This window comes from Tiliqua scincoides, chromosome 4 (assembly GCF_035046505.1).
Source record: "Tiliqua scincoides isolate rTilSci1 chromosome 4, rTilSci1.hap2, whole genome shotgun sequence".
Taxonomy (NCBI): Eukaryota; Metazoa; Chordata; class Lepidosauria; order Squamata; family Scincidae; genus Tiliqua; species Tiliqua scincoides.
The window spans coordinates 154,958,887-154,984,786 of record NC_089824.1 but is presented as its reverse complement, the minus strand read 5'-3'; the positions used below and the strand labels follow the sequence as shown (position 1 = coordinate 154,984,786).

General features: G+C 46.2%; 1 protein-coding gene across 1 annotated transcript; it reads left to right on the top strand.

Moving 5' to 3' along the window:
- Nucleotides 1-1,669: 1,669 nt before the first annotated feature.
- Nucleotides 1,670-24,839, top strand: PCSK9 (proprotein convertase subtilisin/kexin type 9). The gene is made up of 12 exons (XM_066625642.1): nt 1,670-1,837; nt 5,788-5,979; nt 11,013-11,136; nt 12,217-12,350; nt 14,115-14,256; nt 16,022-16,218; nt 17,351-17,534; nt 19,606-19,776; nt 21,798-21,946; nt 22,071-22,251; nt 23,071-23,252; nt 24,639-24,839. The coding sequence occupies exons 2-12, from the start codon at nt 5,956-5,958 to the stop codon at nt 24,837-24,839; spliced, it is 1,689 nt and encodes a 562-aa protein (XP_066481739.1). The 5' UTR covers nt 1,670-1,837; nt 5,788-5,955.
- The last annotated feature ends 1,061 nt before the right edge of the window (nt 24,840-25,900 follow it).

The following is a 25,900-nucleotide window of genomic DNA, read 5'->3' as shown; positions in this document are numbered from 1 at the left end:
TTTGTCAAACGATAAGACACACCCAGCCATATTTGACACTTTTTCTTCCCAGCTATTCTACCTAGTTCCAAAAGCCCAAAATGCAACACACTAAGGGAGTTTGCAGTGGATCTTTGATCAGAAGTGTCTTCTAGAATGTCCTTGAGATGATGAGGCTAGCAGTCAAAGCACCAGGTAGCAACTTTGTTGCTCTGGGAGAGACTCCTTAAACAGATTGCTCACCTTAGCAATCAGGAGAACCACATTGCTCTTGTTAGGTTTCATTGTACCAACTTCTAGGCAAACGTGCTGATTTATAAAATCTACCTCTCCCCTTTTGTGAACCTGAATGCTTACATCTGAGTTCCTAGTACAGTGCTTCGCTCCAGGACTCTAGGGCAGACATTTTCAACCACTGTTGACACACGGGTGTGCTGTGGATGGTCTGCAGGTGTGCCACAGGGGTTTGGAGGAAGATCATTTGTTAGCAGTGCCATTGGGGACTGGGAGCCCCTGCTGTCAGTGTGGTGCGACTTGTCAAAAAACCGATGGTGTGCCTTGGCAATTTTAGTACCTTGTCAGCGTGCTGTGAGATGAAAAAGGTTGAAAATGGCTGCTCCAGGGGGATATGGACTACGCTGCTGTGTGCTCAGGTATTCCAAACACCATAGTGTGTATGTTGTGTTTCTTTTATTCTCTTGGACAGGAATAATACAATTTTTTTTAAATTAGAAAGGACCAATACATGTAGCTATAATTATAAACACAAGGGAATATGTGATTAAGGAACAGATCCCAAATCCTAACCCACTTTCCAGAGCTGGCATAGCTGTGCCAATGGGATGTGTGCTGCATCCTGCAGTTGGGCGACACTCACGGAGGCCTCCTCAAAGTCAGGCAACGCTTATTCCCTTACCTTGGAGCTGCACTGCCCTTTTGCCGGTGCTGGAAAGTAGGTTAGGATTGCACCCATAAACACACAAGCAAATTACAGAAAAAATACTCAAATTAAGAAAAAAGGAATATGGTTTTATTTTTTATTTATACCGCCCTTCCTCCAAAGAGCTCAGGGCGGTGTATGCAGCTGCTCCCCTCCTCTTGTCTTCACAACAACCCTGTGAGGTAGGTGAGGCTGAGAGAAAGTGACTGGGCCCAGGTCACCCAGGAAGCTTCATGGCTGAGGAGGGTTTTGCAGCTGGGTCTTCCCGCTCTCTCCTTGGCTTGGCTTGGAGAAGTGACTTGTTCCCCTCTTGGAAGGTGTTGTTGCCATTTGCCTTGGCCAAGCAGTGGAGAGGAATGCCTGGCTCCTCAGTGTAACATGACGCCCGGTGCGTGGAAAAGGGGCCGAGACTTGATCTGCAGGGATGAGGAGAAACTCCAATTAATGTTTAACGAGACAGGATGGTCCGATGGGATAACAGTGGCGTGATCGGCACATCCACGCCCCAAAGATTTGGAGGAGCTGCCGAAGATGTGAAGGCGGGCTGTGTGTGTGTGTGTGGGAGCGCGGCGCGCTCGGGGATGCGATTACGCCCTGCTAATCCTCGGCAGCGTGGAGCTGCAGCCGCTCGCCTGCCTTCCCTGCAGCCCGCGCGCTTCCAGAGCCCGCGCGCCGGCTTCGAGGCTGGGCTGCGGGTTCCAAGCCCGGCCGGGCAGGATGATGGGCAGCCGCGGGCGCGCTGCGCTGCTGCTGCTGCTGCTCGGGGCGCTCGCCTGCCTGGCTCCGGCTGCCGCCAGCAGCCCCCACGAGCTGGACGAAGACGACCTGATCGCCTCCTTCGCCGTCGAGGAGGAGGATCCGGCCGAATTCGGGAAGCCCCGCAGCGGACCCGCCGCCGCTTTCCGCAGGAGCAGGAAGGTGACCGCAGCAGGACCCGGCAGGGAGTGAAGCCCAGTGGCTAAAGCGCGCGCCCGGGGGGGGGGATGGGTGTCTTTCCCGGTGGCTGGACGGGCGAGCCGGACCAGAGCCCGAGCCTAGGCATGTCTGCTCAGAAGGAAGTCCAACTATAGCCAATGGGACTTACTCCCAGGAAAGCGTGCACACGACTGCAGTCTCAGTCCCATGATAGTCAATGGGGCTCACTCCCAGGAAAGCGTGCCTAGGATGGCAGCCTCACAGCCCAAGCCTAGGCAGGTCTTCTCAGAAGGAAATCCCATTGCCTTCAGTGGGGCTTCCTCCCAGGAAAGAGTGCATAGGATTGAAGCCTCACAGCCCAATCCTCGGCATGTCTACTCAGCAGTCAGTCCCATGATAGTCAACGGGGCTTCCTCCCAGGAAAGGGCGCATCGGATTGCAGCCCCAGAGTCCTATCCTAGGCGTGTCTACTCAGAAGGAAGTCCCGTTGCCTTCCGTGGGGCTTCCTCCCAGGAAAGGGTGCACAGGATTGCCATCTTACGCTTTAAGTCGCCTGGCTGAATGGACTGGCCGCGGGGCGTGGCAGAGAAGCGGGGCGGGACTGCGAGCGGGTGGGTCCCGGGATCTCTGCTTCTTCAGCGGCGCTGAATGGGAGCAGCCGGAGTGGCGTCCCCGCAGAAGTCGCGGCCTGGGACTGGCTTGGGAACTTGGAGCTGAGAGATGCAGATCGTGTGGCCACCCGCCCTAATTTTGCCTAAACGGCAGTGGCCCCTAGTGGCCCCGTTGCACTAGTTGGGGGTGTGCAGCAGTCTGTTTGTCAAGGAGAGAGACGCTTCTGGTCTCTGCCCCATAGCACAGGGGGCGTGAGATCTCTGCATACCCTCCTAGGAGGCCTGAGGATCCTCCCTCTCTTCCTTGGACCCCCTTGTTCCAGAACAGGCCCCTGTTGGTCAAAACTGGTTCTGGTGGGGAAATCCTGGCACAAATGAAGCCCTGATGATCACATCCTGTGGTTTTCCTCCTGCCCCCCCTTGCATAGTGGATTTCCCCTTGGTGTCTGCCCACACCTTGGGATGCCTGCTGCCACATCCTGCATGACATCCTGCACAACAGGTGGTGGAGCGCAGGTACAAAGTGCGCTGTCAGGATGCATCTGTGGACTTGAAATGTCAGATTTGGTGCTGGCTTCCTCTTGATGACCAGGTGGCAAAGTGTCAGATGGTTTTGTTCCTTTAAAGTACCTGTGGACGTATTGCGTTTGTTTTCTGAATTTGTATCCATTTGGTACAGGGAACTTATGCTCCAGAGTAGTGATTTTCAATGTCCTCCACCATACACTTCACATGGTCCACCTATTTGAAGTACCACCAAAAGTAACTGATGATGACATGATTGCCAGTTAATTCTGGGCTAGGAGACCAGATGCAACTCAACAGACACCAGTAAGAGGCTCAGGGTGGACGGGAGAGCTTTTTTTAAGCGTGGAAAAGCTTGCTTTGGAGCCTTTTGGAACTGTTTGTCGGGTTGCATTCTTGCTGCCGGGTGGCAGGAGTCCTGCAAGTACCACCAGACACCACGTCAATTACCACTGGTAGTATGGTGGTACCCGTGGTTGAGAAGCACTGCTCTAGAGAAGTGATTTTCAACCCTTTTTATCTCAGGGCACACTGACAAGGTACTAAAATTGTCAAGGTGCACCCGCAGTTTTTTAAACAATTGACAAGGCACATCATACTGCTGGTGGGGGGGCTCACATCCTCCAATGGCCCTACTTAAGTATGACTCCTCCCCCAACTCCAGCAGCACATTGCGAACCATTTGCGGCACACCCACGTGCCACACCACAGTGGTTGAAAATGGCTGCTCTAGTGAACTGTAAGGCTGTTCTGGAGATTCTTTGGAATCAAGGACACTCACCGTTTTATGTGCAGGCTGCGTGAGGAGGCGAGCTCAAGTATTGCTTCCTGTTGGGAAATTTGGCCTGACATCAGTCAAACCATTGTCACGTGGACAAATCATACGATATTATTTCCCAGACACTTTGCTGCAAGCCTACACCTGTAGCATTTTGTCTCTGTTTGGGCCACACTTGTCTGCTAAAGGGCTACCTACGTATTTTGTTCTTCTGAATGAAACAATCAGCTGAAAAATTCCCAACTTTACTTTTCATGAGAATTTAAAGATCTGACATCCAGGGAGCAGTCAAGAAAGGCAAGGAGTTGGAGTTATTCACAAGGCAATCCGTATTATATTATCCTGTGTTGCCTTTAGGGCACTTCTGGGTCTCGCTTATTTTGATTGGATGCATTCATACGGTGCATCTGATCCCCACAGTCCACATGTGTTGACAGCTCAGGCTAACAGATAATGATGGTCTAGCACCTTCTGGATGTGCTGTACAGTGCTGGATCAGGACAAGTGTGAACAGCTGCCATTAGGCAGTATGGTCAATAAATCAAATGGCTGTTAGCTGAAAATGGCAAGCAAGCAGCATCAAGATTGCCAGGCATATCGTGTGCCGGTTCCTTCGAAGTTGGGCTCTTAACCTCCCATTGTATTTGTTTGTGGTGTCTTTTGCTTTTTTAAAAAAGAATGACATAAGGGGTTATTAACAACTCAGTCTTTGAAACATACCGGAAGATCTGATCACAGGTCTCCCACTTGCCATCTAGTTTGGTCTATAGCTACTAATACTCCCTGAAGATACCTGAAGAAAAAGACCTGCCCTTTTTCTTCTCTGAGGCTGTTTGGTAGTAGCTTCAGGGGGATTTAAATCAAGGAAATGGCACAGAGTGAACAGCCTCCTCACCATGGTCCTAATCCAAAGCGGGAGAGGATACACAGCTGCTTTTAAGAAATGTTATTGAGACATCTGAGTCCTCCTGTCCCATGTCATGTCTAGTTTGACCTTGAGAGTTTGCTGAAAGAGAATTCTTCATGTTGGGATTTCACAATATTTGTTTTTCAAAATTCTTAGTTTATCTCTCTTTTACACTGCTGTCACATATAGGTAGAGAGTCATTGCTAAAGTGCAAAGTACATGTTACACATAGATGCTTATCAACACTCCCCCCTTGAAGGAAAAGCACATTTTGAGAGGAGGAATTGTTTGTATGTGCCTCAGTTTGTCTTTTGTTGGTGTTTTTGCCATTCAGAGTTGCCTCCCCAGTTGTTTCTTCCCCATAAAGTGTTCCAGATAAAAATGGTTGGCAACCTTCAGTCTCGAAAGACTATGGTATAAGCCTACAGCACCCAGGATTCCCCGGCGGTCTTCCATCCAAGTACTAACCAGGCCTGACCTTGCTTAGCTTCCGAGATCAGATGAGATCTGGCATGCGCAGGGTAACAGTTGCTGTTGTTCCAGATATGTGCACAAGAAAAATCACACAAGAATAGCTTGGGTTTGGTTGGTGGAGATGGATATTATGAGTGGGGGGGAAAAAACAATCAGCAGGAAAGAGGTTAAGCACCTCCCCTCCCTTGGTGGCTTTGAGAGTGCAAGTGGAAGAAAGGTCTCTCTCCTCCCCATCACCCCTCCAAAGTGGCATTGCTTGGTTGCCATCCTAGTCTAGCATAAGCCACAAAAGGCAGGGAGAGGAGTATGTCTGAGGTCATGCGCGTACCAAAATTAACACTCTGTGGATGGGCAAGGGTATAAGGTAAGAAGATAAGAACAGCCCCACTGGATCAGGCCATAGGCCCATCTAGTCCAACTTCCTGTATCTCACAGCAGCCCACCAAATGCCCCAGGGAGCACACTAGATAACAAGAGACCTGCATCCTAGTGCCCTCCCCTGACAGCCCATTTCTAAAATCTAAAGGTTTTGTCTTGTTCCCAATTATAAGGGTATCAGAGCCCCATACAGATCAGTATATGCTGCCAGTGGGGAAATTCGGTAAGATGGTGTTGAATTGTTCCCATCCCCTCTTTGTTTATGCTTGTTTCAACATAGGACGCATGGCGCTTGCCTGGGCACTATATTGTCGTACTGAAAGAGGACACCCTTAAGACCCAAACAGCACGAACTGCCAAGCGCCTGCAAGCCAGAGCAGCTAAGCATGGCTACCTGACCAAAATCCTGCATATCTTTGAGGAACTGTTCCAGGGCTTTGTTGTGAAGATGAGCAGTGATGTGCTGCACATGGTAAGTGCCAGGTTTTTTTAACCTGCCTCTCATCTAAGAGTGGTTAGAAAAATAAATAGCATAAAATGCAGTGACCCAGCAAGAGTTTTAGTTTATTGTTGTATTCAAAGAATTAATAGAAAGAAGCTCAAACCATCTCAACAATAATTAACATCTAGAAATAGCCAGCCTTTCTGAATTTGGTCCTCATAGTTACCTTGGCCACAGTCCTATCCCCCACCAGTCCATAGCATGCAGTACCACTGCTGGAGTGCGTGCTGCATGCTATAAGGAAGTGATGACCAGACTGCCTGGGAGAGGTACATAAAGATTTTCCTTACTTACCTCCCCATAGGCTGCCTGTCTGCCAGTAGGTCTCCTCGGCCCTATGCCAGCTATTTAACTGGCATAACTCCAAGGAGATTCAGGGCAGGTCCTGGCTATGAAGGGGGAAAAGGATATTGGTGTGCAAGGCTGTCCTCTCCCCTTTTTTCCAGCCTGGATTGCTCCCTGTCCTGCTCCTCCCTGATCCTCTCCCAAACCCCAACTCCCCCCCCCCCGCTAACCTACCTGCAGTTGAGGACAGGGTGTTCCGCAGGCAAATGGTGTCTGTGTGATGCCTGTGGCTGTTTATGCTTGCATGCCCAGCCCGCAGAATAATGGAGCAACTTTTTGCATCATTGTTGTGAGACTTGTGATGGCAGATCCTGAGATGGTGCTCACAAATATATTAATATACACAGAGACTCTTGTTTTAAGAAACAGTCACCTGAGAAAATTAATTACAACTTAGAAACAGCTTCATTAGACTGGCATTTTGTCTGTTTATATTCCTAATTCATAGAATCAAAGAGTTGGAAGGGGCCTAATAGGTCATCTAGTCCAGCCCCCTGCATTAGGCAGGAAATTTAATTTTATGAACCATGTCATCTTTAAAAACTGAACATTTTTAGCAGAAAAGTATCATTTAGTTCTGTGGAAGTGATTGGGAGGTATTATGATGGCATTTGCTTTTTTGATATGGCCACACACACATGCATGTAAGTACTGGTTATTTTAAGGGATCTTTTAAGTTGTGCTGATAATAGCTGGTTCTGTCCAAACAGTTAACAAGTTTCCAAAAAAACAAATGTTTGGCAATTCAAAGTGGTGCAAGACTTGCTGGGAAAACACAGTGTTTGTTTAATTAGTTCCTACTCGCATACAGGGCCACCTGTGCTTCAGCCTGTCAATTACACAAACTTGTGCTGATCAGACAACTTGTGCAAGAGCATTGTTTGTGAGCTAGAGACAATGCACTGCCTTGATGTGCTGCTTTTAAAGGAAAGCCATCAGGCCTACAAAGCAAATGTTTTCACATCAAAGTGAATATTGTGGTGTGCTCGAAAGTGCTCCAGAGTTTGACACAGCCCACTAGACTATTTTGATCACTCACATTCAATTTTGAACTAGTGCGAAGAAGTGCATCTAAAGCAGGGGTGCTCACACTTTTTTGTCTCGAGAGCTACAGTGGTGCCTCGCATAACGAAATTAATCCGTTCCACGAGTCCTTTCGTTATGCGAATTTTTCGTTGTGCGAATCGCGTTTTCCTATAGGAATGCATTGAAATTAATGCGTTCCTATGGGCAAGAAAAGTCAGAACAAAGTCAAATTTGGTTTACTAAGTGTTTATTAAGTGCTCTTTAAAGGCATACATACTGTACAGAGGATTTCAAAAATTTCAAGCACAAAACTTCAACTTTTTAAACATGACAGAAAAACACTTAAAAATCAGCAAACATGAGGCAGGACCATCTGAATTGAGGCTCAACACTGAAACTGAACAGAAACAGTCACAAACAGTCCTTGGACTGTGCAAAACTCTTCAGAAAGTACATTTTTAAGGCATGTAAACAGGGACATCATACAGAAACCAATACAGAAACTTTTTAAAATCACCAAAGGACTCTCTAAGGCTCTAGGGGACACTTGTACACAAACATTTTAAGGTGACCAAGTGAGGCTGAAGTGTCTCAACCTACAGGACCAGTCTTTTAAGTCAGGAAACTGGAGGCAGACAGAACTGTCTCCACATCACAGCAGCAGTCTTTTACGTTCCCAGAGCTGCGGAGGGTCTCTGTGGGGATGGCACGAACGCTGGTCAACTGGGAGAAGGCGCAGTAGAGTAGGCAGGGACACTGGCAAACTGGGAACGGTCTCAGGCTGGCTAGCTAGGAGAGAAGCAGTTTACAGTTAGCCAAAGACAACCTGGAGACAGACCCCTCTGTCCCCCAAGTCTCAGCATCACTGCTTTAACTTAACTTAACTTAACAACTTGGACAACTGGGAGAAGGCTTCAAGGCTTGACTTCAAGGCTTCTAGGAGGAGGAGGAGGAGGAAGAAGGCAACTGGGCACCACTGGTAGAAGCAGCAGGTTCCTCTTCCACTCTTTGCTTCTTCATGAAGAACCTCTCCATGATCTGCTGCTTCAGCCGCCTTTTCAGCACCCCTCTGAAAGAGGACATGATCCTTGTATCAAACATGTTCGCAAGGTCATGTGCCAGAGCCTTGTCTGGGTGGTGCCGCTGTGCATAAGTCTGCACGTTTTTCCACTGTTGGCAGATGTCCTTCAGTTCCGTGGAGGACAGCTGTTCCTCACTTGACGATTCTTCCTCTTCCAAAGAGGCCTGCTCCTGCGTAGCCTCAGGAACATCGGAACTGGCAGCCTCTCCATGCCTGACCATGCTGTGGATTCCAGATCTGGTTTTGAATCTTTCAAACCACCCTCTGCTTGCCTTGAAGACTTCTGGCTCGGCTGAGGTTCCTGGCTCTTGCTGTACGAGGTCTGCGTGCAAGGCCTTGGCCTTCTCACAAATGACAGCCTCAGTCACTGTGTACCCTGCACGCTGCTTCTCTTCCATCCAGATGAGCAGCAACTTCTCCACCTCCTCCAGAACAGCTGGCCGGTTCTTCACGATCCTGGTGACTCCCTTGGCTGCATCTGTCGCAAGGATCTTCTCCCTCATCTTCAGGATGGTCCCGATGGTGGATGGATTCCTCCCGTACTCCCTGGCGAGGTCTGTCACTTGCATGCCTCCGTCGTGCTTCTGGATGATCTCCTTCTTCATTTCTAGCGTCATCTTTGTCCTCTTCCCGGCCTCTGCAGGAGCAGCCTTCTTGGGACCCATGTCAGCAGTTGCTACATTCGCAAAAACAAAAGGCAGTGCTTCACATCTGCTTTACGCACACCTTCCCACCCCTGGCCAAACCTGCCCGGGACAAAAAAGTGGCATAACAGCCCCTCCCCCCCAACACAGGAGAACAAATGCAGATGGTGAAGCTACGCTCCCTACCTTTCCACTGCTTGAGATGTCCCTGTGAAGAAGCTCCTTAAATTCTGGTCTGGAAAAATGGTTGCAAATGAGTTCCACAGATTCCCCAAACTGCTGGAAAAACTCCCCTAACCTCCCCAAAACAGCAGGCCAAAACTGGCCAACTGGCCAGCTGGCCCCCCAAAACATACCTCAAATGCTGGCCACCACTTCCCAAAAGTTATGAAAAGTTCAAAGAAACTTACCTTAACTGCTGGTAGTAGGTTCCCCAAGGAGTTGGTGAACTGCTCAGAACTGCTCAGAACAGTTGACCAAAGACAGGGTTCGCCCACAGCACAGGCCACAGTTGCTCCTGGAAGTCAACCCTGGAACTGCACGTGGAGAAGTGAGCCCAGGCTGCATTGGGGAGGCTTTTTAAACCTCCAGGCACAATGCATTCTGGGTATTAACGGTTGTGCGATTTAAAACAAACCAGGACAATAAAAAAAAATCGTTATGCGAAGCATAAGTCATAAAAATTCGTTGTGCAAGTTACCAAACTTCGCACAACTCTTTCGTTCTGCGGGTTTTTCGCTGCGCGGGGCATTCGTTATGCAAGGTACCACTGTACTTTGAAACCCAGCAAGGCCCGGAGATCTACCAGAGTTTTTTTACAATGTTTGCGCCATCATAACATATAACATTTATGTGTACAATGTATGTTTGTGTACCTTGCATAACCGCATGAGCCAATATTGCACAACACAACGTAATTAACTATAAACATTTTTTGTAATTACTTGAGTTTACTTTGATGACTCGCACTGAAGTGAATCAGCCAAGGATGCATAGCCCAGACAGTAGCTGCTGACAGCCAGCTTCAAGCACACTTCCAAATGTTCATCAGCCATGGTGGACCGGTACTTGGACTTAAAGATCTTCATGTAGGAAAAGGCTGACTCACATAAATAAGTGGAGCCCTTCCTGCCTCAGGTGCTCTTATATCCCTGAGGGCCCTATTGCCTTCAAGTGGCTGCAGCTGTGCAGCACACTCTGCTGGATGCCCAGGCCTTACCCTTAAAGGGGCCACTGCTGACACCACATCTACCTCCTCACCAGATCTTCCTTGATTCCAATACAAGTGGGGGGGGGGAGCAGATCTCTATACAGACCAGTACAAAAACAGGGGAAAGGTGTGGGGGAGGAAAGATCTCTATATAGACATCACAGCAAGACCAGTGCAAAACCCCTTGCACACAGAACCAACAGATGGAAGTTGGGGAGGGCAGATCTCCATACATACCAGTGCAAAAACAGGGGAAAGGTAAGTCATCCCCAGGAGAGTCAACAGGGCTCACTCCCAGGGATGCATGGACAGGAGCTCACTCCCAGGGTGGGGCTCACTCCCAGGAATGCGTGGATGGGAGAGAAGCCTGCGATCGACTCATTTTGCCTGGCGATCGACTGTTAGATTGGGATCGACTTATTGAGCACCCCTGATCTAAAGCTTCCATTATGATATTGTGCTTGTGACAGTGAAACATTGCCACAAACAACATATGAATCGGGCAAGAGGGTGGTAAGCAACACACAAACACAGAAAAGGAGAATAAGTGAGAGCAAAGTGGTGAGCAGGTCAGGATAAATTCAGAGGGGATTATGGGGACCAACATGAGAAGGGATGAATTTGGCATTAGCATGTTCCGACGGATTTGGGATTTGCCATGTTGTAAGGTTCTCATTCTCTTGCTTTCTTTGAGCAGGCTTTGAGGCTCCCACATGTGGATTACATAGAAGAGGACTCCTATGTGTTTGCTCAGAGCATTCCCTGGAACCTTGAACGGATCGTCCCTGTGCAGCACGGATCAAATGAATACAGTCCTCCCAGTGAGCATTCTTTCTCCATTTTACATTGGCATGTTTGTTCATGAAGTGCTGGACCGTCACAGGCTCAGGAACAAAATCCTATGCCCAAGGCCAAGGCAGGATTGCTGTGCACCTTTGACAGGCAGATGAAGAGGGTGAAGAACAATAGATACCAACAGTCATTTTAATAAGCTGCATCAAGCTGAGTCCCAGTACATTTGAGCTTTAAAGGTTTCTTCAAGCCTGGCTTTTAGCCTAGCAGTAGACTGTGTCCTTTGTATTTACATAGGCAGACACCTCTGATATTTGATACTATATTTGGTTGTCTCGTTTGCCTTTATGGTTACCTGGACCTGCAGCTAAAGCATAGATCTTGCAATGTTTCCTTCCAAAAAGTTCTTTAAAAAAAACAAAACCCTCACTAGAAGGCCATAAAGGACACAGATGGCCAGTTCTTAAGGAAAATAGGATTCTAGGTCTATCCTACTCAAATCCACACCTGTTCATGGGTTGGTAGTCTAGAACAGTAGTTCTTCAACTTTTTAGAGGCTCTAAACAAGAGGCTGAGGCCTGATTTAGAAATGCCAAGGGGTGTGGCTATAATGGTGATTGCACAGCAATACTCCCGCCTCCCAAGTAGCAGCTTGTTTAACCCTTGATGCACATAGCCTGATCTGCTCTGTCAGTTTCACGAACCACCAAAAATTGGGTCATGACTCACTGGTGGGTCCCAGATCCACAGGTTGCTAGTCGAGAAGACCAAGAGTGCTGATGGCTTTTTCGCTGCACATGCACACATACACACAGAGTGAGAGAGAGAGAGAACATATCTACTGCCTTCTGTGAGTGCCCACATCAAAATAATTAAAATGGAGTAATCAATTGAGGTCTTTTCCAGGAGATACTTTTGGGAATCACTACAAAACTGCCTTTATTTTGCCAAAGCGTTGTTCAGTAGGAAAGTGCTCCAATTTGCAAGTTGCTCTTGCAAGACAAACATCCTCATATACTGGCAGGTGTACTGGGATGATGAAAACTCTTTGATGTTGCAGTAAGAGCCACATGTATACACAGCATCACTGACTGGTTGTCTCTCTTTAGATAGGGGTGACCTGGTTGAGGTTTACCTGCTAGATACTGGTGTCCAGAGTAACCACCGAGAGATAGAGGGTAGAGTATTTGTGACTGATTTTGAGAATATTCCAGAGGAGGATGGCACTCGCTTTCACCGACAGGTACGTCAACTGTGTGTTCACAAGCATCAATAATTTCGATGTCACATTCCACCTTTATAAGTGATACTATTAAAGCCCTACTTAATAATGACAAAGAAACTTTAAATTTTTGAGCCAGCTTCTTTAGGGAAATTCACTGACAATTTGCTTGCAGCAGCTAGTTTTATTACCCATGTTTCCTGGGACGCAGCAACATTGTGGGACAGCCTGGGTGCAAAAATGGCCACCCACCATGAAAAGGGAGCAGATAAATGTCAGGGCTACTCCTGTCATGCTGCTTTTCCTTCATATTTGTTAGAATTGTCATTAGATGGGTCTTAATGGAATTGCCCTTCCCCCTCACTGATGTGAGTTGTGGTTCTCATAGCATTTGTGGATAATACGGAAATGGTGCTTCTTAAAATGCGAAGCTGCTCTTGGTTAAAAAGCAGATCTGTAGAAATTCATTTGTTTTTTTTAAATCTGTAGTGACAATCATTCCTAATGCACAGATTCAAGAGAATTCTGGCATTCCTTATTTATGCAATGCTAATTACAGTTATAACCACTAGGACAGTTCATAAGCATTCCCTATGCATGTTTACTCAGAAGTAACTCCTATTGTTCAATGGGGTATGCATAGGATTGTGCCTTAAAGCCCAATCCTAGTTGTGTCTACTCAGAAGTAAATCCCATTATAATCAATGAAGCTTACTCCAAATTAAGTGTGGTTAGGATTTCAGCCTTAGTTGAGTACTTCTTCAATTTGCCTGTTAATTCCATTTGAACATTCTGTGCATATCTGTGTATATTTTACATAACACCAGAACTGGGGGACATCCACTAAAATTGAGTGTTGGGAGAGTTAGGACAGACAAAAGAAAACATTTCTTTACTCAGTATGTAGTTAGTCTGTGGAACTCCTTGCCACAAGATGTGGTGATGGTATCTAGCCTAGATGCCTTTAAAAGGGAATTGGACAAATTTATGAAGGAAAAGTCCATCACGGGTTACAAGCTATGATGTATATGTGTAACCTCCTGATTTTAGAAGTGGTTCACCTCAGAACACGAGATGCAAGGAATGGCACCAGAATGCAGGTCTCTTGTTGTCTTGTGTGCAGCCTGGGTCATTTGGTGAGCCACTTTGGTGAGCCATTTAGTGAGCCATACAGGAAGCTGGACTAGATGGGCCTATGGCCTGATCCGGTGGGGCTGTTCTTATGTGTGTACAACAAAGAGAGCGGGGGAGGAACGTGTGCATGCTCAGCTCTTTGAGAGATGAGAAAAATGGTGCTTTTGCTTATAATGGGTGAATAATGGAACCTTTGGATGACATTTAGAAACATAGTTTAGAAATTGCATGAGTTTACAAGTTGGCAATATTGGAAAAAAGTGATGTAATCAATGATGAATACAAATTAGTCTATACTCTTTATATTGGGAATATTTAGATTTTTATTGACTGAGAATTGTCAATTCTGCAGCATGTTTCAGCATAGAAAGTACTCTACAGATCCAATGGATTCATCACTCTTGTCAGCTTAGTTGTGGTTAACCCATTTTTGTGTGACCCATGGGTGTAAACGTTTGGTCCCTGTTGCATATATGCAACATTGGGCAGAAATGGCTTAATGACACCCCCCGTCTTGGATCTGAACTTCATGAAGTGGTGGGAAGAGGTGGACATTCTGGCATCAACTCTTATGAATTGTTTTGGTGTCTGTTTGCGGGTGGGAGATGGAAGGCGGAAGAAATGATGTGCTGTAGTTATGCTTTCTGGCAGGCCAGCAAGTGTGACAGTCACGGGACCCACATGGCTGGAGTGGTGAGTGGGAGAGATGCTGGTGTGGCCAAAGGAGCCAATGTACGCAGCCTCCGAGTGCTCAACTGCCAGGGGAAAGGCACTGTGAGTGGCACTCTGATAGGTGAGTGACAGCAACTGTTGCTAAACTGGAGTACAATATGTGTCAGTCCAGCAAGAGTCTTGGTTTTGTTGATCTACCACCTGGGGAAAGAAGCTAAAAGATTCCTGTAAGCTGCAGTGGAATTGGTTTTGGCCTAGTTCTTATACATGTATCTATATATAGATACCAGATCTGCAATAGTTGAGTTCTTTTGAAATGTTGAGCCATGGTACCTGAGTGTTCCTTTTGCAGTATCCTGACGGTTGTTTTGGACCTTATGCTTTCAAGTCATAGAAGCATTTCTGTGCCCTGTGGCAAGGCAGTATAATTTTATACACCAGATCTAACCCAGGCTAAGCTCTAGACTGGGTTAGATCTGGGGTATAAAATTCCTTGTTGGTTCCAAAAGTCTTAGCAACAGTGGTGGTGAGCTCCTGAATGTGGTCTTCCTCCTGTACATGAGTATCTAATATAGCTCTGCTACCAATCTGAAGAAGAGGGGTTGGTGGTTCGATTGTGTAGACAGGCTTTGCACATAGAGACTCTAATCTTCAAATTTCCCTTCCATGCTACATGAATGACCTTTTTGTACCGCAGCAAGCCAGAGGGACAAAGCTTCAAATATCCATGATAACTAAATCCTATTTAGTAGCTACCAACTACTACAAGATAAGACCACTAACAAAAAAGGAAGGGTGGTGGTTTGTAGTAGACCTAGTGGCTGAAAGACCTTGGACGTTAGTTGACTCCAGTCTTACCCACTTTGTGCTTTCTCTCCAACCACTTTTTGTGTTGTTGTTGCTAATGGCTTTGCAAGATGGTGTTGAGTTGCACCTGATGACAGCAGTTGCTGTTTTAGCAGCATTGGGCCATAGTAAGACATTTTGGATGGTTCACAATGCCTCAGCACAACATCAACAATGGACTGTTTCTCTGGGGTGCCCCATGCATTGATTCTCTGACAGAACTAGTCATTTGCCCATGCACTGGTCTACAGGATCCATTGTTTACCATATCGTTTAAAGCAGGCTTTTCCAAAGGGTTCATGCACAGTATCAGTTCTCCAAGAAATTAACTTCTGCTTTTTATCATTTTATACATGCCTACATATTTGTGGTCCTCAGGATGGCTTTAAGATATGAAGCCTGGGGGTATAAGCCTTCAGCTTAGTTTTTCGTACTCAGAAGGGAAAACATTTTGTGTAGAAAGTCCCTCTATTTCATGTAATTCCTTAAAAAACACCACAACTTTTATTAAGACGTGTAACCATCTTTTTATTTCTCTTGCTATACAAGCAAACTGTTTTGAGAACTTCTTCGTTAAAAAAAATTCTTAACAACAACTGTGGTTGAGAAGAAACGAGTGATGCTATTTATGTGGTCATTCCAGGAGATAATTGAATGGAGGAGAAACCATTGGAAAAAGGTCACAAAATGTGAAAACCTGGAAATGGAAATGTAGCACCTTTGGGGAAAGAAAACAACAAACCACCCCTATTGTCATTAGGAGTGTCAATCACTTAGTGCAATCCCCAAAGCCCTTAAAATATCTGGCCAGCTTAGGTATAGATAAGATAACAGTTGAACAATTGGAATGAACCATGCTACTAGGAACACTGAAAATTATAGGACAATATCTCACCTGTTCTTAAACTCTTGGGTAGAGTTCCAACTAATGAGCACTCCAAATCCCCAATACAAATACCTGGTGGACTGTGATTATTAGTAAAATAATAAAAGGCCTCTTTTGAGTTGAACCTACTTGGTGGTTTGTCTTTGCACCACAGGACTGGAGTTCATTAAAAAGACCCTGAATGCACAACCTTACAGTCCTTTGGTCATTTTGCTACCCTTGGCTGGTGGCTATAGCCGCATCCTGAATGCAGCCTGTCGCCTGATGGTGAAGATGGGAGTAGCGATAATTGCTGCAGCAGGCAATTACAAAGAAGATGCCTGCCTGTATTCACCAGCATCAGAACCAGAGGTATGTTCAGGTTTCATGTGTTCATTGACTTGGTCCTAGTACCTGAGCTGTAGTTCTAAAGGCCAAGATAAAGTAGTCCAGAAATTATATGGGTCACCCACCCAGCTTGGCTTACCAATGTATATCACCTCAAACATGATGCTTTTCACCAAGACTCAAGTCATGCATTTGAATTGCCTGCCATCAAGTGTAAAGAAATGGTGTGATGTATACATATGGGTAAGTCAGCCCAGTGTTAGATGGTTGTTCAGCATTCCAGGGCAATAAACAGTGGTGGAGACCTCTGCTCCTGGTTGAATGCTCATCCTCACGCATCTGAAGGCTGGTTCCTGGAAATTGATTCAGTTTCCACGGGAGGTGAGGAAATCTCTACCCTTGAGCATGAACCTTGCTTTTATGCCTTCAAAACTGCCATGGGCAGGACGTCTGGCCTAGAGGATAGAGCTGCCATTAAGCCCAAAGATAACATCCGAAGTACGCCAGTTCAGGGTCACCAGAAGCGTCCGTGTGCGACAAGACCTTGCAAAGCGACTTACAAGCTGAGCTATTCCAGCTGCCTTTCGGTGAGAGAAGCAGCTGTTCGTCAGTCAGCATGGGAAGCAACTGTGGCCAGAATGAATACCAGACTGTGAAAGATCCATCTGGAATGTTATTTGTTCTTAAAAGATTAGAACTTCTTTGTTATTGTAAAAAACCTCCTTGGGGGTTTAGAGAAATCCTGCCTATGTGAACTTCCTTGGTTTAAAGTCAAAGGAGTAAGCCAATAACCGAGAAGTGGTATACAAATACTGGTGATGATGGTGATGATGATTGGCCAGGTCACACAATATTTTCATTCGCACTAAGTGAAGAATGCTTCTTATGTCAAGTGTCTGCACGGCCTCAGATGAAGTGGAATATCTGAAGCTAAATGCTAATGTTTAAAGCTAAAGGCTAATTATGGTATCTGGGACACATCCTGGAGAATTTCTATTTGAAGAGAGAAGCTATACAAAATACTTGCTAGAACTTGTTCCTTTCAGATTTGTCTTCATGAAACAAATGTTCCCATCAACATCTCACCTTATGCTTACTTTGTTTAAATGTAAGAGGCTTTCTGTTTGTTCACTGTTGGAGTGTTGTGTTGTTCTAGGTTATTACAGTTGGAGCCACCAATGTCCAGGATCAGCCTGCGTCCATGGGAACCCTGGGAACCAACTTTGGCCGCTGCATAGATGTGTTTGCCCCAGGAGATGATATTGTTGGTGCCTCCAGTGACTGTAGTACCTGCTTCACTGCACAAAGTGGGACATCCCAAGCAGCTGCCCATGTAGCAGGTGAAATTTTCGAGCTCCACTTTTAAGCACATAGATCTTCTCTCGCTCAGCATCCACTTATTTCAGTGGGATTTGCACAGGAGAAGCCCCCAGCAGCGTAGGCTTCCTATATAGGTCTTTGAGTCGCTTGTTTTGAACCTCAGATCCTCACTGGTGAAAGAGAAGTGTTTGCCACCTTGTTCAAAGTAACCCCCTCACATTTACAAGAGCCAAACATTGACTGTTACACTGCACTTTGTAGCAGCCCCTATGATTCAGGACTTGGCTGTGTTACAGAAACATCTGCACATCTCTTATGGGCACTTCACACAATATGGCTGTCAACACGGAAGCTGTTTGACATACTGCTGCCTTGTGGGGGTTTCTTTGTGTGATTTGTTTAGTAAATCTGCTTCTGTTGTTGGCTGCCTACCCAATCTGCGTTTTGACTGCTCCATTCTGCTAAACATTCTGGGTAGCAAAAAGACAAGCTGGGGATCACCCACCTGATCATCTGGTATGCACAAAAAAGTTGTCCATGTGGCTTTGTAGGAAACTGCTCTTGCTCTTGTTTTGCAGTGTTGATATTGAAGAAGTTGCCTGTTTGAACTAGTACTGTGAGGATGATGGGATATCTCCAAATGGCTATAAGGCCTGGTCCTGTAGTTTCTCCTGTTAACTGCATGTGTCACTTAGAAAGACGGGAATGGATCATCCAGGGAAGGAATGACAGGTTGCAGGATCCAGCTCAATGTAGGATGTGCATCTTTGTGCTGGCATGGACCTGCAGAAATCTATAAAACCGAGCCTGGGCCTATTCCATTCACAGTACCTTTAGGTAGAAAGGTGAAAGGCAGCTAGTGGGAGAGACAGGCACGCTCAGGGTAAGGGCTTGTTGGCAGAAATTGGGGTGCGGAGTCTAGGCTAGGGTTCTGAAATGAGGGCGTGCTGATTTGAAACAACCTCCAGTCCAGCTTGGTTTACCCATAAAGTCATACATTTACTCAGAGTATGGTTGAGCAGTAAATGCATACTTAGTCAATCACATGGGATGTGAGTATGTGAATCACATACTCATTCTCTGTCTCCAGGCTCTGTTTCCCCTCTAAAATCAAGCTACATCTCGCCTTGAAATGGGAGTGGCAGCATTGTTTCCAGGACGCACAGCTGCTTGCAGTTTAGCTGATTTCATGGACCTGGCTACGTGTGCCCTGCCACTGAGCTGCAGCCCCCTCCTTAAGTGTTAGCAGGATCACCAAGAGAAAACCATTTTCCAAGAGAAAGTATGAAATAAAATTGTGATGTGAGATGAAGTGAAGTTGTTCCACAGCCCTGGGCCACATCACATGCTCCATGTCTGGGAGCAGTTGTCCCTACTTATCATGGCATAGCACCTCCGTGTGAAATGGCTTCCTGACCTTTATGCTACAGAATCCTTTTTGTGTATGCTTCCTTTATAATAATTCGGTAGAATTATTTTTAATTCCTTTTTCTTTTGCTTCAGCCTCATTTGGTGGCTTCATGCAAATACAGCTATATTCCTTATGATGAAACAGCTGGGAGTGACACGGAGCATGTTATGGTCTGATAACGATATGCCTTGTGGTGAAGCATGCTCCAGGCTAAGCGTGGTTAAGAGTTAACTGCCAATGCGTCTCCTTATTAAACTGTTACATACATCCTGAAGGGGGCCTCTTGTGGCTGTGAAGCGTAGCTCTTTACATGACAGAGGGTGCAGCTTGAGAGTGGGGAGGCGGTTCTTATGCAGAAATAACTTCTCAAATTAGGCACCAGGGTATTCTAGAGGGAAGTAGTCCCAGATGGCAGAAGAATTTTTATTCTAAATTCCTAGTGGGAGTAAAAGCAAGAAAGGAGATTGCGGAATGTAAAGCGATTCTTGTTGCTGCTCCATTCATAGCAGTGGAGGTGTTGGCTCCCTATGGAGACTATTGCTTCCATTGAAGTGACTGGAGCAAACGTTAAAAAAAGTCAACATTCTCTTTCTCTCCCCCTTCTCTCTATATAGAGAGAGCACTACAAACATGTGTAGCCATATCCTGATATTACAAAGTATGTATTTGTGTTTTCGTAGGTATTGCAGCCATGATCCTGAACACCAACTCTGACCTGTCCATCTCTGAGCTGAGACAGAGGCTAATCCACTTTTCCATCAAAAACCTGATCAATGAGGCTTGGTTTCCTGAAGGCCAGAGGCTGTTAACCCCCAACAGAGTAGCTGGTCTGCCCTCCAAACTTGTAGCAGGTGAAAGACTCTTATTATCTGATGATAAGAACATAAGAACATAAGAACAGCCCCACTGGATCAGGCCATAGGCCCATCTAGTCCAGCTTCCTGTATCTCACAGCGGCCCACCAAATGCCCCAGGGAGCACACCAGATAACAAGAGACCTCATCCTGGTGCCCTCCCCTACATCTGGCATTCTGACTTAACCCATTCCTAAAATCAGGAGGTTGCGCATACACATCATGGCTTGTACCCCATAATGGATTTTTCCTCCAGAAACTTGTCCAATCCCCTTTTAAAGGCGTCTAGGCTAGACGCCAGCACCACATCCTGTGGCAAGGAGTTCCACAGACCGACCACGCGCTGAGTAAAGAAATATTTTCTTTTGTCTGTCCTAACCCGCCCAACACTCAATTTTAGTGGATGTCCCCTGGTTCTGGTATTATGTAAGTGTAAAGAGCATCTCCCTATCCACTCTGTCCATCCCCTGCATAATTTTGTATGTCTCAATCATGTCCCCCCTCAAGCGTCTCTTTTCTAGGCTGAAGAGGCCCAAACGCCGTAGCCTTTCCTCATAAGGAAGGTGCCCCAGCCCCGTAATCATCTTAGTCGCTCTCTTTTGCACCTTTTCCATTTCCACTATGTCTTTTTTGAGATGCGGCAACCAGAACTGGACACAATACTCCAGGTGTGGCCTTACCATCGATTTGTACAACGGTATTATAATACTAACCAATGATAATTGGCTTTATGCTTTTAGAAAAGTTTAATAGGTTGACATAAGCCACCAGTTAGGTAATAGACAAGTGCACCCCATGCCAAAAGACTGCAGCAGGTGTTGGCAATCTTATGGTCTGTGGGCTGGATTCAGCCCACCATCTGAAGTCTTCTAGTCTATAGTCTCCAGCCTGCAGTGGAGCAACAGGTGACACTTTCCCCTGGGAAGCAGCGGTGGCAGTGGCACCAGGACTCTGCAAGACTGGGCAGGTGGCGTTGCCATTGGCTGTCTGGCATGTGGCGAATTTGGCAGGAGACTTTGCTGCCCAAGCCGAGCTCCACCCAGCACTGTGCTTGGCAACCCAAAGGTTTGCTAAACGCCTGGAAGTCATTGCCAAGGTTCTGGCCCTGTGTCATAGAAGGTTGCCGATCCTTAGACTACCCATTACTATGCAATTCAACTTTTCTAGGTTCTTAAACAATTTGGTTTCTTCCTGGGATGGATAACTTAAAAGTAGGAGTTCTCTAGGTCAGGTGTCTCCAAAGTGAAAACGGCTGCATGCCAGTAAACTGGTCCCCAGTGTGGACAGCACTTATCATTCCTTCCAGGGGCCTCTCTTTGCCTGACCTTTGCACCGGTCAGCTGCGCATGCCTGGAAATCCAAGCGCAAAGCGAGCTGGGGTGAAAGACCCTCCAAGTGCAGAGCAAGCGTGAAGGTTGGGGGCACTCTGCAGTGCAAGCAAGAGGCTCCCCCATGGAATGTTCACATGGGGGAAGAGATTCTGCAGGGCACTGGATCTGGCCTGCAGGTTGGAATCTGGAGAGCCCTGCTCTAGGTGGTTGAAAATGGAATACTGGCTAGCTGAAGAGAGAGACTGTCCCAAAGAGAGACAGTCCCAAACAGGCTACTGCTAGGCACAAATTATTCTGTTGATTCACACAAACATCCCACTTACCTCTCATCATGGAATTCAAGCTGGTATGAAGTTCCTAAGCAGTCACCCATCCAGACATTGACCCTACTTAGCTTTGGCAAAACTTAGCAAAAATTTAGTGGTGATTGTATCCCCTCAGATTTATTTATTTATTTTTCACATTTTTATACCACCCTTCCTCCAAATAACCCAGGGCAGTGTACACAGCTGCTCCCCTCCTTTTGTCCTCACAACAACCCTGTGAGGTAGGTGAGGCAGAGAGAAAGTGACTGGCCCAAGGTCACCCAGGAAGCTTCGTGGCAGAGGGGGGATTTGAACCTGACATAATCATGACAGAAGATCATGATTGAGATCATAAGTGATGATTGTTGGCACTCTCTTTCAGATGAGCAACTGTACTGTCGTTCCGTGTGGTCTTCCTTGTCTGGGTCTACGCACAGGGCATTAGCTGTTGCTCACTGCAACAGCGATGAAGAAATGTTCAGCTGCTCAAGCTTCTCCAAGAATGGAAAGCGGCGAGGGGAACACATTGAGGTGCTGCTCTGGTGGTGATGCTATCCATTTTGTTTTATACAGAAGCAGGCTGTTCAGCAGCATGGGATACTGAACTTTTGGGGCAGTTCTGGCTATACTTTCTGCTGTGCTTTCTCACTAACAGGATCGTGGCGGCAGAAAGGAGTGTGTGGCTCATAATAGGATTGGGGGCCAAGGTGTCTATGCTGTAGCCAGATGTTGCATTTGGCCCAAAGCTGGCTGTCAAGTTAACACCCATTCACTGAGCATAGAGGGTACACCAATGCAAAGTGTCACTTGCCCTAAGGACAGCCATGTTTTGACAGGTATGTTATCAGACCTCAGATGGCAGTAATTGAGGTCAATATGTTATTACTGCATACTGTTATTACTGTATAGGGGTTATGTTCTGGATACCATGAGCCTGCTTTAGTAAGGAGGCTCTGCGCATAGAAGGCTCCCGTAGATACATTGGATGATCAGAATCTGTGTATATATAGCAGTGTGTGAACGTCTAGGGTGCTATGTGCGTCTACAGCATGAGGTGCATCTAATCCACCCAGTTCTCATCTGCACTGCACATTGGTGATAGGCTATATGCCTTCTCACCTATTGTTGTGATGCATATCTTGAAATATACATTCCCATCTGTCATTTGGGGGCCCTGTGCAATAGTTTTATGCATCTTTTCTAAATTTGTCTAAGCTGGATAACCTTTTTTGACAGTTGCCTATGCTACTTCAATATGTATTTTTAAAAATTAGTGCTTCTAGTCAAGGAATGACAGAATCTGAACACTGTGTAAAACACACATTCATACAGAATTCATACAGTGTACACTTGTCTTCCCATAAAGTAGCCTTTCACCAGCTGCCTACAAGGCTTCTCCCATACAGTTGTTTTGTCTCATCAAGAACAACAGAGATTGCCTTGGCCAGAGCAGGACAAGGGGATTAGATAACCTGGGGTTACACCCCCATCTAGATTAAGCCAACACAGCTTTTAAAAAATCAGTACCATGAAGCTGAGTAGCTTTTAAAAAACTTCTCCCTATATGATGACCTTCACATGTACATACTGATGGGGTATGAATGGATTTTGTTAATACCACAAAGCGTATGCCATAATGTGCTATGAATTGTCAGGTTGCAGCTCCCATGCTCTGACTGGAGATTTCAGTGACAACATCAGGCCAGTGCTGAGGACCAACAGCAGCCATGACCAATGCGTAGGCCAGGCAGATGCCACAGTGCATGCTTCCTGCTGCCATGCCCCCAGCATTGAATGTAAAGTGCAGGAATCTTCTTCTATGAAAGACACAGCAAAGGTATGTGGGTGTCATCCCTTTAGCTCAGCCATTTTCAACCTTTTTCACCTCATGGCACACTGACAAGGCACTAAAGTTGTCAAGGCACACTACTGGTTTTTAATTACATTATTATGTTACAATTTAATTAATATAACCAAGGGCACAATCCTAACCAGGTCTACTCAGAAGTAAGTCCTATTTTGTTCAATGGAGCTTACTTTCAGGAAAGTGTGGTAAGGATTGCAGCCTCAGATCATTACATGACAATGAAAGAAATTCCCAAGAAGCTTGGAGAGGGAGGTGTATGTGGTTTCTGGAAAGGTTTTGAAGCAGGTCTGTTCAAACTGTTATCAGTTGATATGGTCTGATATGGCAGGAGGTGTTGGCAAAGAGATGAGACTGAGCATACTGGAGGGACAGTGAGGAGATGTGTTTGAAACAAGTGCAGGATTCACTGGGGGAAGGGGAGGGGTTAACTGCAATTATGATGGGGGGATGTGTGTGCAGGAGGGGAGGAGGTGGGTTGGGGGGGAAGAAAAGCATCACTTGTCTGCTCATTTATTCAAGAAAGAGTGCGACCAACCAAGCCTCTGTATGTCTACTCAGAAGCCCCATTATAATCAATGGGGCTTACTCCTAAGTAAGTGTGGATAGGGTTGTGGCCCAGTGCCCTTCCTGCCAAAGCCTTGCCAGGGGAGGCAACAGGGAGGGTCACTTTGGGGCATTGCAGGCAAGGAAAAGGGTCTCTCCAGGATCCTTGCCAGCCAGCTGCTTCTGGCTCCTACCTGCTTCCACCATCAGTCTCGCTCTCACCCTCACTCCCTCCATATTCGCACCCACTGGGAGCTCTTCCAGGCTTCTCTAGCTGCCTGCCCAATCAGCGCATGGGGCAGGCACCAGCAACAGCAGGAGCGTCCAAGCCCCTTCGCGGCTGCCCCTTTTCCTCCTGCTGCCGTGCGAGGCTCTGAGCAGTTGTTTCTCCCGTGCGAGTAGCTGCTGCTTCCCGACTCCTTGGCCCCACGGCACACCTGAGGCAGCCTCATGGCACACTAGTGTGCCACAGCACAGCAGTTGAAAACTGCAGCTTTAGCTGGACTCATTATGACAACCCTCAATGTACAAGTTTTATAGGTAGATAAAGGATAGCCTCTCTCTGCCCCCACGGGATTACGATCAATATTTCAAGACAACGTGTACTAGGGATTCAAAAGGAGAGATGACATTTATTGGGACAAGGGGATTTAATGCAGCCCAAGTTAAAAGACTGCATAATGTAGGTATTTGGGGGGGGGGGGGGGTTGGAGCTTAAGATGCATCAAGGGAGGACATTTGATCTTATTTAAGAAAGCAGGTAACCTTTGAGACTCCTTATAACACTGAATAACTTCATTCCCTTCTTCTCAGGCAACGGTGACTTGTGATGATGGCTGGACTCTGACGGGATGTAATGCTCAATCTCCTGCCCACAACACACTTGGTGCATATGCTGTGGACAACACCTGTGTTGTGACAAGCAGCCCAGGCAGCAAAGGAGCAGCAGCTGTTGCCATTTGCTGTAGAAAGAGACTGCTGGAGAATGAGAAACAGAGTTCTAATTATAAGTGACAAGCATCTGCTTCTACAACCCCAGGGCCTGTTTCAAAGTCATAACATGAACCCACTAAGAATCACCCTGTAACATCACATTGGTGAGTTGTCCATTCTCCCAATTTTGCCTGTAGAAAGTATTCTTTCCAGGAAGGATTACACTACAGTGTACATACTTGGTGTGTTGTAAACACACCTGTTTCAAGTGCCACATTGGTATAAGATACAGTCCTCCTCCACCATATTCAGTCTTTGGCAATGGTTCAGTTAGGCTGTGTATGCCACATAGCTTTGGACAATACAGCCTTGTCAGGACCAATTCTAGCAACTGCCCTTCTGTCTAGCCTTTTACAAGTTACGGGTTTCCATCAGCTCTCAGAGTCTTCAATATCTATTCAAATTCTAAAACTATAGCTTGAATCATGCTGAATGGCTTGTTTTATCAAAAAGACTGTACAAGGGATTCAGGGTGTTCTGTGGCTAAAGATTTCTGCCTCCAAGATTTTGTTTGAGATTAAGTTTTCAACAAGTACTTTAGCATGATAGATAAAGAAGGGGTAAACCAGGAAGAAATATATATTTTGGGGCTAATGTAGCCTAGCCTTAACCCCTTTCTAACTCCTATACTGCAACCAGGAACTGCCTTCTATGTAGACTGGAAGCAACTAAAAAATGCTTCAGTTAAAATTCTAACACAGACACCTAATGAAATGCTATTGTATAATCCTGACTATAGTTGGGGAACCACTATAAGTTTAGGTCTTTTAAAAAAATTCAAGGATTATGCTTTCCTTAGCTATTGGGCAAAGTAGCAATACTTTGGCAGCTCTCAGAAAAGTCTCACCTGGAATCTGTTTTGTAAGCATCCCCCACTCCATGAAGTTACTTTGACAAGATCGCCTCTATAAACCAATAAGACCACCAAGATTAGACTTCAGGACTACTACTGAAACTAAAAAAAATAGTAGTAGAACCATTATGGGGGGCTGTCTAGTCACCAGTATCACATTTATAAAACTCCAATGCCTGAATATTTTATCATGTTCTGAATAAATGTATAGAGATTGCAAATATCCTAT

Coding starts and splice junctions, on each gene's coding strand:
- PCSK9 (XM_066625642.1), top strand. CDS start 5,956: ATGAGCAGTGATGTGCTGCACATG. Junction 11,137..12,216: donor AAATGAATACAGTCCTCCCA/GTGAGCATTCTT, acceptor GTCTCTCTTTAG/ATAGGGGTGACCTGGTTGAG. Junction 17,535..19,605: donor AGCAGCTGCCCATGTAGCAG/GTGAAATTTTCG, acceptor GTGTTTTCGTAG/GTATTGCAGCCATGATCCTG.